Source organism: Anopheles stephensi, chromosome 2, assembly GCF_013141755.1.
Source record: "Anopheles stephensi strain Indian chromosome 2, UCI_ANSTEP_V1.0, whole genome shotgun sequence".
Classification (NCBI taxonomy): Eukaryota; Metazoa; Arthropoda; class Insecta; order Diptera; family Culicidae; genus Anopheles; species Anopheles stephensi.
In genome coordinates, this window is record NC_050202.1 from 78622950 (window position 1) to 78636124 (window position 13175).

The following is a 13175-nucleotide window of genomic DNA, read 5'->3' on the forward strand; positions in this document are numbered from 1 at the left end:
AACCTTTAAACTAATATAACTTTCGTGCAGTTCAATTTTGTCTTTCCAAAACAATCAACGAAACCATTCACAAACAAACGTGCAGCAGTTTTCGGAATGACTCAATCATTTTCCGATTACCGAATGTGTACCACCAATTGCTTCCGCTTGTTTTCGGTGACAGGTGATTTCCTGTGACAGATTTCTATTACCGTAACAATAACGCACAGTGCGTCTTAAGCCAACGCTTCCGTACAGTTTCTCAGAAAAGCACAACACGGACGGACGATGGTCAAAAACTCGAACGGCAATGATTTTTGCAGTGAAACGTGATGGATTTGTGGCGATTCTGCCCGTCATTCAATAACAGCACATACTTGAAAAGAAATGCGAAAAAAAGCGAAAAAATATTTCTCAACCGCAAGCTGCTAGTAGACGAGAGTTTAGCGAACAGTGAAAGGAAAAGCGTCATCGAAAGCAAACGAAACCTCATGCTTCGGGGCGAGGTTAGTGAAAACAATTTTGCTAAATTGATTTTCACCATTCACATTCAAGGAAAATGGACGAGAAAATTTGAGATGCTGAAACGTCCTGACCCTATTGCTATTTCTATGATCATTATGGCCGGTGTATTAAATCTTATGTTATCGATAATTGAATATCAAATTGAAACCTGCTTGAAACCAGCCATTTGATAATAAAATAGTTTGATTTTATTTAACCATGATTCGCTTCTTTAACCACTTCCAATGGAATAGACCTATGGAAAGAAGTTTATCATAATTCTTCAAAATGAGTGATAGTTTTCTTGGAAGCATTAAAGCTATTTAAAAATAAAAATACTCCTGCTAAAACACAAGAAATGCCCATAACTCATGAATCCATGCGCCGTTGAGATGGTTAGTATTCAAATGATTTTTAAAATTATTTAAATTATTTTTCACGGCAATTACCGTTCGTTCTCTTACTCGACGCTTTAACAAGTCGTTATACACGCTACAAGGTTTTTCTTTCTGTCCGCACAATGCAACACACCACGTCCCATACAGCCGGAAATTCAGAAACAAACGGCACCATAAACAAGCATCTGAATGTTGAAGCTTTCATGACCTCATTGATTTGCTACTGTGTTGTGCTAGAATTGTTCTAATGAGCCAAAGAAAAAGCCCTGCCGTGAAAGTGTGAGTGGCGGTGGTGATTTCTTCGTGCCCTTTTAACCACGTCATAAACCGTCGTTTTTCCACTATCCATTCAAGGATCATTATCGCGGAAGTCAATATCGAACCAACAAACTGCACTTGCAGCCTATTGGGCGGTAGCCCGGAGCAACCGCGCCTAGAGTACGGCATGCAACCGTACGCCGACTGTTCCGCCATGTTGCGCCGCCCAAAACTGCCCACGGTTGGATGGCCACAGCCGAACGGGTTCGTGTGGCCCACTGAACTGGCTGTCAGTTGCAACCTGCACATCATGCACCACGGTGGCAGTGATCCGCGCTTGGGCGAAAGTGGTACCGAAGGTCGGCACAGTGACAGTGACGATGTGAAATGTCGGTCGTGGAGTAGTCAGTGGGTGCTGCACTTGACAGTGGTGGCACTGTTTTTGACCTCCTACGGATACGACCCCTACCTGAGAGGCCAAGAGCTGCAGCAGACGGCCCTGGAAGAGGACGACGATGGTGTACTGTTGAGCGTGCGGTCAGACTTCCATGACCCGGAGGAGGAAGATCCATCGGAGGAAGCGATCGAAATTCAGTACCATGCGCTGCTGTACGTTCCAAGGATATTGTCGGTGATGCTGCTCACCGCATGCCACAAAGCGAACGTATCGATCGATCTGCTACAAAAGATCGTACACTTTGGCCATCCAGTAGTTGCACTGCTGTACACACTGTTGTACCTGCCGGATTATTTATCGTACGAGCTACGATACATTGGCTGTTTGTCGGAGCTGTTTTGGTCATCGAAACTGTCGCTGTACGCTTATCAGCTTGCACTGTGCTCACCCACTGCCGAGCGGCTGTACTATCTCATTGCGGGAGCATTGGCCTTGAGCCTCGGTTCGGCAACACACCCACTAGTGGCGGAACTGGGAGCAACCCATCCAATCGTGTCGCAGTACATGCTTAATCTGGCAGTCACACTGTTACAATTGGGCATCTACCAACCCATAATGATCTGCGGTCCCTGTGTGTCTCGGGAGGATTCTTCTAATCCAGCACGACCGAAGAACTACGCTCGGTTGAATCTCTTTATGGTGGAAATTCTCGTCGCAACCGTTGCACTGAACAGCGTAATGCTGCAATGGTAATGAACTTAGCACCTTCTCACACTAAACTCTATATTTAATCACATCATCTTCCAACTTTCAGGTTTTTGACCGATAATACCACACTTCTTCGCCCTTTTCTACCGTTTCTAAGTTCGGATGATCTAGTCGCCGTGTTTTGGCAGCTGTTTTACGTGGCAATTGTCTTTTCAACGCTTGGTCTATTGCTGATCTACCTTCGCACGTCAGATCTGATGGTGGCCTGCTTTGGTGGGCAATTGCTTGCCGGTGCACTATACTTCTATCTGGAGGAACCGATCGCAGCTCGTTTTGGGTTGATTATGAACACATGCTCGCTTGCCACAGCGCTCGAACAGCTGTACATACTGTGTGGAAATGGTGGCCGGACAGTGAGCACATTGGGATTAACCTTTACACTGATCAATCTTCAAACCTACGCTTTCTTTTGCCTCTTGTTAACCCTCTGGAGCTCACCGGATATTGTTATTGTTGTGGTGCTAGCTTTCAACGGATTTTTTGCACTCGTTTTAATTGTTTTTAGAAAATGGTTAAACTGTGAGCCGACACGGCATGATCCGGTGGAAAAAATGTTTTCCACACAAATAACTACCATTACGTGACTTTTTTTGTCTATTCAATAAATACATTGTTTATTAATTCCACTTCGAAGCTGTTGTGGTTAATAACTGAGTCTTTGGGGAACCGATATAACTGTTGTAAAATGGTGTGCATCCCACTGGAAATGCGTTCCAGTGTGCGACATCCAGCCGCATGGCATAGGAGCTGAAGAGTCAATTACGAACAATCGTTTTACAATGGATTGAACCACTAGATCAAACAAAGCATTATTAACAAGCATTTGCGTGCAAAGAATTCCAATCACTGACATAAAGCTTGCTAGAACACCAATTACGCCGTACGAGCCACATTGCAATCATTAAGCTTGTCGTATCGAACAGGAACCATTAAAAAAAAAAACTATGTGCCCCATTGATGTAAACTCGAATGTAAGCTGAGCCTTTTATTTCTTTTGCACCAGGTTTTCATAAGGTAGATCGGTGCGCTATTGTAGGATTTCAATATTTACATTGTGTTTAACATTGAATTGCATTAGCCGTGCACGCACCTTTAGTTTTTCCACAACCAATCCACGTCAATCATCAGCGTATTTCGTTTTTATTTGAGTTTGTGTATGTTTTACTCATGTTCATTGCAATTACATGCTTTCCATGCGCTGCCACAATGTCAATGCGTGAGTTGTTTGTTTGCCTCGAGTCACTGTCGAATATACATGATTCAACGATTTATGTTTTCCGACCCTCTCCCGGTGCAGTTCTTCGTCGAGTAGGTTCGAGTTTTCAACGGTATAACAAAGTACCATCAGTATTAAAGTATAATGTGCTGGGGATTCTTATGAAGCACAGAAGTCTCCTTATTTTCACACAGCATACATCTGCATAATGTATAGCAACAAAGTCAGCTGATTTTTGTAGTATCTCTCTAAAGCTACATATCCTTTCGTAAGGGAAATGTGTGTGAATTAAGCTGCAAAACACTGATGATGGAAGGGAGCACTCAAACTATGCACATACACAGACAGACATCAACACCGATATACGAAAATTAGGTCAATTACGGATTACATTTATAACCATCGTCATCCTTTTCACCGCTGCGGGAAGGATCTTCCTCTATCAGCAGCCTTCACGAATGACGGATGGATGAACAGATGGATGGACACGCGTACCAGACGAGAAGGCAAATCGCTGTTTAGCATTGTGTGGCACACCACATCACGTTGATGTGGCAATGGAGAGAAGAAAAAAGAAGAGCTAAACAAACACAAAATCCAACTCAGCCAAAGTGTATTTTTTAACCTTCCCGTTCGTCCGTCCAGAATGAAACAGCGCCCGGGAACGTCTAGTAAAGGCCGCTACAGACTAACAAACCAGTTAGCGCTTTTATTCGGCAGATGAACGCAAAGATTCAGGCCTCCCGCCGTAGATCCTCTTCGAAGGGTGGAGAAGGAATAGAACATCGTCCCAAAAGAAGAAAAAAAAGTTGGCTATAAAAATATAATGGAATGACTGAAAGATGCTTCCGCGGACTAGATTCTTTCCCGAAATCCGTTCAGACGTCCATACGCTAGAGCATTTTTTTTTTGTTTAAAAGAAACCCAATGTAAGGTTTTGAGCTCCTCCCGGTGTAAGAGCTATGGAAGGACGTCAGCTGAAACGAATACTAGTATTTGGGGGGAAAACCAGCGCCCAAAACGAAACGGAATAAAGTTAAATCCATCATTTTGATTTCCACCAAAGCCATCGGGATCGTGCCTGGTCCACGTTTCTTCCATCTTCGTCATTGCTGCAACAGCGTCTACCAGTTACGAAACAGTCGCAAGATGTTGCCGGAAGTGTTTGGAAGTAAATCGTCCAAGCGGTTTTGTCTTGCATTAAAAACCGTGCGCCTATTCCCGGGGAAGGAAGGATTACACTGTCTGATACTCGTTTCACAAGCTCCTTTCCTTTCCTTAATGTTGGATTTTTATTTTAACCTTTTCGGGCGTACGTTACCTTCGGTGCGGCTCCCTTCCGAGGATCATTATTGCATTTCCAGGAAAAGTTCAAGCTTAAAAACCACTTTATGGGAAGCAATTTACTGAACGGGGGGCCGTCATTCGACAGTTGATCCCTTTTGCTTGCTCTCCCGGTTTTTTTTCTGATGGAAAGTACCAAAAGAAGCGTGTGCTTGATAGAGCACCAACTGAACCATCAACACTTTAGCCAATCCTTCCGGGAGCACTGAAAGGCTGTTAAAGGATGTACTGATTGAAGAACGTTTCTGGTGCAGACTGTTTTCATTGGGTTATTTATTGTATGGCTTTATCATTTTTTAAGTGACAGAATTTGAAATCCTACATGACAAATGCTTCCAATCGGATTGCAAATAAAATGTTATTATTGTCCATCAAATAAACATGCAATATCAGTAAATATCCATTTGTTTACTTAGCTACTCATTAGCAGGCAAACCATGTTGTCAACAAAATTACCATACAACTGCCAAAGCGCTCTCCCGGTCGAACGGTTGAACGCTCAGTGCCAGTACGACTCCGAGCATCGTCATAATCGTGCCGGAATGTTTGATGATTAAAAATAGCCTTCAAAAACCTTGGCAAATCACAGCAAATTCCACGCTTCGCTGTACGCTGTTTCGCGTTGCTAAGAGTTACGAAAGTGCTGCAAAGCTCTGCACGCTCACAGAAAAGAGAAATGATTATCAGGCAAAAAGCGATGGATACGCCAAGTACGGTGCAAAGCAAAAGATAGATTACCGCTCAAACAACCAAGTGAATGATCATGCAAAGTGGGGGCGACACTGTTTGAGGGACACAGACACACAAACACAATAAAGTCAAACTGTGCTCGGACACGCGAGCGTCAGCAAAAAGTGCCAGCTTGTCGAAGCTTCTGGTAGGGCTGCCACCGGTTGGATTAGGCAACCGTTTAATATCAGACCAGGTCCGTCGGAAGCTGGACCATCCTGTTATACGTAAGCTACCGCTGCTCCAAAGAGTGGACCGAACAAAAAACTACCAACAGGGACGTGCTGTCCTCTGGTGCAAATGATGCTAACGAATAGTTTGTGAAACGAAATCCTCCCGCTTGCTGGGCGGAGGAAGCAAACAAAGCGCGAGCCAACAAGAGAGAAGAAAAAACGCCATTGCAACAACGGGATCATCAACGAGCAAACGACCAGCTCCGGTTGCACTTGAAGAAGTTCGGTGGCGAGGATGGACGGATCCGCCACGCGCACGGATCGCTGATGATGCGCTAAAACATAATCACGTTCGCGAATCGGTGGTTTTCCACGAAACTGGGGAGCGAAAAAAAAGGACTGCGATGAAAAACGGACCATAACTTGCAGCATAGTGCGGTAGCGAATGGGTCAATTTGAAGCACTACTCTGGTAGCGCTACTAGGGGTGGGATTTTTTTTTCTGCTCTCCCCACCGAGCATCCCTTTATTGTTTGGCTGATTCTTCAACATTGTCCTTGTTTCTGCACCACTAGAGCGTCAAAGCAACACGAACCGAAAATAGATCTCAGTCGAATCAGTCGCAGTGAGTGTCGTTCGCTATGGTTCCACTTTTCCGGAAGCGCACCGTCAGCCACGTCCCCCGCGCAATGTGGCACACTGGTTCGAACTTTTGTGTGCCGCTCGAATATGGGCCTTTTTTTTGAAATTATCATCAAAGGAGTTTTGTTGTTCAAATGTTCCCCGTCCCGGCGGAGCAGGTGTCCAGCGAAACGCTATAAATAGTGTCACCATCAATTAACGGTGAAGTTTGCAAAATCTCTTACGCTCAATATAATTTCACTTTGAGCACTACAAAAAGCATTTTGAATTAGACGAAAGGCTTGTGTGGGAGCTGATGAACTACACTGCAATCTAGCAACTGTTGGTTGTGTTTCAAGTAGAAATTGAATAATAAATCATAAAATCAATCAATCAATAAATAAATCAATAAATCAATGAATAAGTTCAATCGAAGCTTTCCAAACTTTCCGACTGTTTTGCACCAAAAATTAGTTCACTAACTAACTCTACACATATGGTGGTTAAAATAGCTACGCTCTCCAACCAGCACCCAAAGCGGTTCCTGGTGTTTAGGATCTACAAACATACATAACATGCGCATACTCACCATATATCCTCGGCGGAAGGAAAGTTGCAAGTTGGTTGCGAAAACAAACCGCAACATTCTGCTTAAAACCGAAATTTTGCTGGTAAGTATTTGATGAAGCTTCGGTAGTGCAAGCCTTAAGCGTATCACTTGGTAACAGTTTTTGGTAGACCACTGCTACCACCACCTGCAAGAATGTACTGATTTAGATGTATTTATTTTAAATCCCAACAACCGGCCGCTTTGGATGTTATTCCGTGGTGCGTGTTGCTACCATTCACCATTTGGAGGATTTGAATTCCGCGAAGCTTTCGCTGGCCTTTTGTGCCAAATGCGCTTCTGCAGTGGATTCTCGCGAACTCATTTATCTAATTGATTTGCTCATTGTACATTAGCTGATTACATCAGGTCTTGGGGCTTTCATACCTTAGCTCTGGCAGGTTATATTTTTCTGCCGTAATTCAAACCTAACAGTGGTCCTTTTGAGAGGCTCGGGTCACAAACCTGAGTAAACATTTGAATTCGGGGGGCTTTTTTTTTTTTTTTGAGTGTGCTGCTCACCGCGATGAAATGGAGGGATCATCCATTTAATACATTACATTGCAACAGAACGAATCTGCTCGTGCTATAAATGTCGAACAGTATATCCTCTGGGCGGTGGAACTAGTGCGGGATTTAATGAATATTTTATACCAACAGGGGTTTTCCCACCGGTCGAACCTTCCGTGTATCTCATCTTTCCATTCGAATGTTGCACTGCATAAGAAATTGCATATCACCACTCGTGTGCACGTATTTTAGAAGCCCAGTTCGGTACGGTCTAGCTGTTGGTAAGCATTTTCGAACGATGCTTAGAATGTTTCGGTGAAAATCGGCTCTCCCCGTTCGGGTAAGATGAAAGTTCTCACGCATTACGCTAGAAAGCGTTGGCTTTTTCCATTTTTTCTAATACAACCCCAGCCATGGAGATTGCTAAGCAAGGGGTGCTAAACTACCCTCATTTCAACAGTCTCATCGCTTCACCTGGAAGCATCTAGCCGCTATCTTGAAACATTTCCGCGCTAAGGATGCTCGTTGAGATCGATGCCACTGTAGTAAAGTGGATACATACGGTGAAAATGTTTTACGATGGAACCATTTTCACACGAGCCTGTACCTAAACCCTCGAAGGCTCGATGACTCGTCAGGATTGTTGCGGGCGTTGGCAATGTAGCTTTCCTTCAGATGGGCATGACATGCGGCTAGCAACAAAAAACTACACCAACCTTACAGTAATTTGACGTTTACGCCAGGAAGGCCTGTCTGGCTTCACACCACCGGAAAAGCATCTGTTAAAGAATGAACACGCTGGATGTTCCAACACACGGCCTTTTCGAGCCGGCGTGCTTAAGCGGTGCTTGCTAACACATACTTCTGGAGTACAACCAGAATTGTCATTCCTTTGAACGTCGGATCTATTCTACTAGTGACAACATGTTTGCAACGCTATCGGAAGACAAATCCCGCTACTAGACGGCACAAGAATGGAGCGCAACATTCTTTCAACGCCGGGCGTACTGAACCATCCTCCGCCAGATCTACATAACGATGGTTCCGCTTCGTACCACCTTGTGCAGGCTCCGTATTCTCCGGCCAGCGCAAAGGATGGTTGTGAAATCTTTCCATACAGTACGATGCTAACCAACCCGACAAGTGTGGGAGTACGGCGATGGCGCAGAACTATTTGTTGGTGTGCAAATTACAAAACTTCACTCACCTCAAGACCGCACACTCCGTGTGTTGCTACCGGCAAGACGGCGAAGGCTAAGCGTACATTCATTAAACTGTATGGTTTATGGTTTTTCTTACCGAGGACTCATTCAGTTCGTTCGCTCGCAGGGTGTTGTGTCTAAGCGAAAAAAGGGTAACTGTTTCCATCTGCAATCCTCGATTAGGTGACAAAACACTGGCATAAACGGAATAAATATTCCCTCTAATTAATGCTACCGACGAAAAGTGCGACAGCGCAACGCATTCGCTCGTGATGCTTCGTTCGTGCACAATACCAAAGCGTTATTGTAAGTGGTTGTGGGATTATCTTTAAGGACTGTTTTGTACTTTCTTTTGCGTTATAAATGGTTCTAAAAAGGCATTATTGTGCCTATGGAAACCGAATTTTTCTTTATACGCAACGTTTGTGCATCAAAAGCACACTTCTGTCAAACGGGTATGCCTGAATAGCTGACATTCTGTGCCTCTCTCTCTCTCTCTCCCTCGCTCCCACTGTGTCATCATTATGCTCTATTTTCAATTGATTACACAAACATACCTTCCATTTGGCACAACGCAAATATTTATCGCTGGCAGAAGGAAGCACTAACATGACGACGCTACACAAACATAATTAATATGTGGCTTGATAACACGTAACGATGATTATTTTGCTGCGTTGCGCTCAAATCAAACAAGCCTGAGCCGCCCGGTGACATCGTACCGCTTCCAGCTCGGTGAACAGGAAAGCAGGCACTCAGCGGAACATGAAGTACATTTATCATATTGGTGTTAGCTTTGCTAAATTAACTACTAAAAGAAGCACTGCCAGCCCCCGGGGTATACTTAACATTGTGCGAAGCAGTGCGCTTTACTGTTCACAAAAACCTACAACCAATGTGCGGTGCGATGCTATGGAAAACTGATTTGTTTACAGGAAAGCTTTTCCACCCGCCCGAATAGCAGCGTTATTCGGTATTGCCTCTGACAACAAAGCAGACTCAATCCCCCGGTTTGACGGTGCCTACTCAGCATCATCATTACCCAGTGTCTTGTGTGGGTGGCTTATGTCCTACTACCCGGACAGGTGATTTACGGCTGCAGGGAAAGACAGAAAGGAGGGTTGCAGATCAGCTCCTTTAAGGATGGTGCGGTATGATTTATGCACTCCGGGCAGGGTTGCTGCTGCCCCGAACGAAAACGATAAGCACAAATTCAAATGGGTCATTTAGCTTAAGGATGCGCCGGGGAGTGATAGAGAATGATTTTACGATCTCCGGCTTGGGCAATTAGGGGTAAGCAGCAGGGTAAATGGTGCTGTATTGTTGTGATCGCTAAAATTAAATTTTCACTCCTAGCAGTTGCTTTATGCAGCTTGGATGTTCAGTTTTACTTGTAAGGTGCAAAGATTTACTTACCATATGCATATTGCAGAATGCTTTAATGCTATTACAAAAATGCTTGTAAACATTCTTTTAGAATCTACTGCTATCCTTATATTTGTTTATATTATCCTTATATTTGTAACAAAAAAAACTCGAATGGTAAAACGTTGCACAAGATAACGAGTGATTAAATTAGCGTAATTTTATGCAGTCTACACCTATTCATCCCCCGGCACTCGTCGTTCATTCGTTCGTTTGTTAATTCTCTGGCCAGAAACTGCTGGCGGAAAACTGTGAATAACTTACAACCATTTACCTAGCTCATAACCTATCCGCCGGCACTAGCGACTAGCGCCACAAACGTAAAGGACCAGCTACTCCAACCATTTGCTTGAGTTCCGCAGGTAACTGAGTTCGTGCTCGTGGCCTTCTTCGGTCTAGGTTTTTAACTTGAACCTGGAGATGATCGAGTTATGGTCGGTGCAAAATTCTTTTCCACCTACTTCATTGAGCCGGCGTATTAATGTGCAGCATAAAACTACCATGGCTTCAAGCCGAGATTGAAGCACCGTATAATCGGCGCAACAACTGTGATTGGGTGCTGTGCAGAATCGTTTTGATTGCGATTCTGTTTTATTAACCCGCCGTACCGTGTAATTGAATTTCCGCGCGCCCGCTGTGTGTGTTGCTTTTACCCATTTGCTCTGATTTACTTGTATGGTTTCAATCGCTTTTTAAGCGTTCATTTTTTGGGAGGCTTTTTTTGTGCCAGCACTTACAATTCCACACCTATCCGCACTTCAAGCACCGGTTCTGCAGGTACATTGGTTTGAAGGCAGCAAAAAAAAAAAACAAACCAAAAATTGCCCTGTCCAATCATGGTTCGGTTCGCGTGAAATAAAAACCTCCCCGTAGGGTGAAGCTCGTCAAACCAAGAAAAGGAGTAACCGCGTTGACGGCCAGTACGCAAAACAGCAACAGGACGAGCAGCGAACAGTGCACGACCGAAAGAGGGACTCAAATGTAATGTTTTTCTCCTTTATCAGATTCAATTACCGTCCGTAAATGATGTTACTGACTTCCTGGGTGCGGCGGTGTTGATGTGCCCGGAACCGCTGTAACCATTAAACGGGACGATTTAAGGGGTAGTAAATAAACTCTCACGCTCCTGCTCTCGTTCTCTCGCTCTGTGTGTCGTCCTCGCTGCTTGTTCACAGGGTGGATCATTGCCGAGTTGCCAAGCATGGTTGAGAGTGAAATTAATGAAAAATTATCGTTTTCCAGCGTAGGTGTCGTAGGAGTTGGATCCTTTCGGTTTTCAATGGCAGTTGAAACAAGGGTGTGCCATTCTGTAACAAAATAAAATGTTCAACTCCATGCTAATGAAACGATTTGTGTAGAATAATACTGATAACAAAACATCAAACATTAATGGCGCAAGAAAGTAACAAGGAAAAATTTTACTCTCTACCAAAGAAACGCTAGCAACTGTAAAACAGTATTAGCATTTGTAAGTCAACATGATCAAGATGCTTTATATTGAACTACATAGCATGGTGTAGGATCATGAGTGCAAACACAAACCAATACCTGCTGTACTTCAAACGCACCCCATTTTTGCAAAGCACTGTGCACGAGATCCTTGCTGGAGCAAATAATTTTTGCTCAGTTCAAACAATTTGCAATAAAATGTCCTCCCTTCGGGCTGTGAGGTGCAGCAACGGAAGTAATAAACAACGTCCTACATAAAGCTTCAATGTCAATGGCTGTTACTATCTCGAAGGGGTATGGATTTGTTTTTCGGTTTTTTTGTTTGGTTCCGTTGCCGCTCATGTTTATTTTAACATACGATCCTTCACGCTGTACCTCCAGTACAGCGAACCAGAATCGTTTCGGATGACAGCCTGTAAACATCGTTTTATATCAATTCACATGGGATTTAAATGCCTCCAGAGCATGATCCTCCGATGGAAAAATATAATAATGTCGTTTGGTACACTTTAGGTAATATTGTAACATGTACCCCCGGTACGGCACTACGTTACACCAGACAAGCGGCGGTCTTATTACGACCTGTGCGCTGTGTATGGTCCAGACGACCTCAGTGCAATACGACTTCAAAGTAGTAACACTCGGAATGGTGTTCTCTGTCGCACGGCCCAAAGGAAGCATTTTATGAGCTTCGAAACCTTCCCGTCACCGACAAACACTTGCAACAACCGGAAGTACGTACACTGAACTTTTGCCAAACTCGGGCCCTTGGTGGGGAACCGATCAACACTTTTTGCGCAAGCAAAGGGAGAGTGTAACGTGAATGGAAGACGCGCGAATGAAATCGCTAGCTCATAAAATTTTATCACCTTACCGCTGTTTAAATCGGGACAGCTGGGTGTGTATGATGGTTCAACCCACATTGCAGCTCATCCGTGGCTCAATCTTTTTCCAAATGAATAAAAAGTTTGTAACGACACTTCAACAGGTAATGGCGATGTCACGCCAATTGGTTGTTGGTGGTTTGTGAGAGTAAAATTGAATGATACATTAAATCGTGAGTTTGATTTGATAGGACTTTCACGCCCGAACGTATTTTACCCATGCTGCTAAGGATGGGAATTAAAGTTAAAATACTAACGAGGGGCTTTTACACACTCATCTGAACGTACTGTAAAGATTGATTGCTTTTTCATGAATTCCAAAAATATCCGATAAACCACCAGGCGTCTCCATCACGTAACGCAACGTACGATGGAGGCGCCTGATCGTTTGTACGTGTACGCGCAGAATAACTAGTTTAACTAATAGTTTCACACCAACCATGGTTGATTGTTCAAAAACATTTAATCCTGCAACCCACCCCTCACGTCAATCTTTACTAGCATACTACAGTAATAGCCAGCGCTTTGCTTTCGTTCCGCTTGTATCATCGTGTGTGGCCACGGGTGTGTACAGTAATCAAATTACTCCAGCTACATCCTCTCCCGATACGCACCGTTAGAACACAAAAGATGGTGTGTTGGTGTGAAATGTACGGGATTTAAATTAATTTTTGCCCTCCATTCAACGTGCGCTTTCCGCCATGTGCGGCGT

At 44.0% G+C, this 13175-nt stretch overlaps 2 protein-coding genes across 6 annotated transcripts in view; both read left to right on the forward strand.

Moving 5' to 3' along the window:
• The window catches only part of LOC118508525, a 113343-nt gene that overhangs the window by 74994 nt on the left and 25174 nt on the right, over positions 1 to 13175 (forward strand). The gene's annotated exons all lie outside the window — the stretch shown is intronic.
• Positions 1438 to 2933, forward strand: LOC118508530. Its single transcript, XM_036048407.1, has 2 exons — positions 1438 to 2285; positions 2351 to 2933. Exons 1-2 carry the CDS (start codon positions 1450 to 1452, stop codon positions 2886 to 2888), a joined length of 1374 nt encoding a protein of 457 aa, XP_035904300.1. The 5' UTR covers positions 1438 to 1449; the 3' UTR covers positions 2889 to 2933.

Excerpts from the sequence above, each read along its gene's own strand:
- LOC118508530 (XM_036048407.1), top strand. The coding sequence starts at position 1,450 with ATGCACCACGGTGGCAGTGATCCGCGCTTGGGCGAAAGTGGTACCGAA. Across the intron at positions 2,286-2,350 it reads AACAGCGTAATGCTGCAATG|GTTTTTGACCGATAATACCA; the intron begins GTAATGAACTTA and ends TCCAACTTTCAG.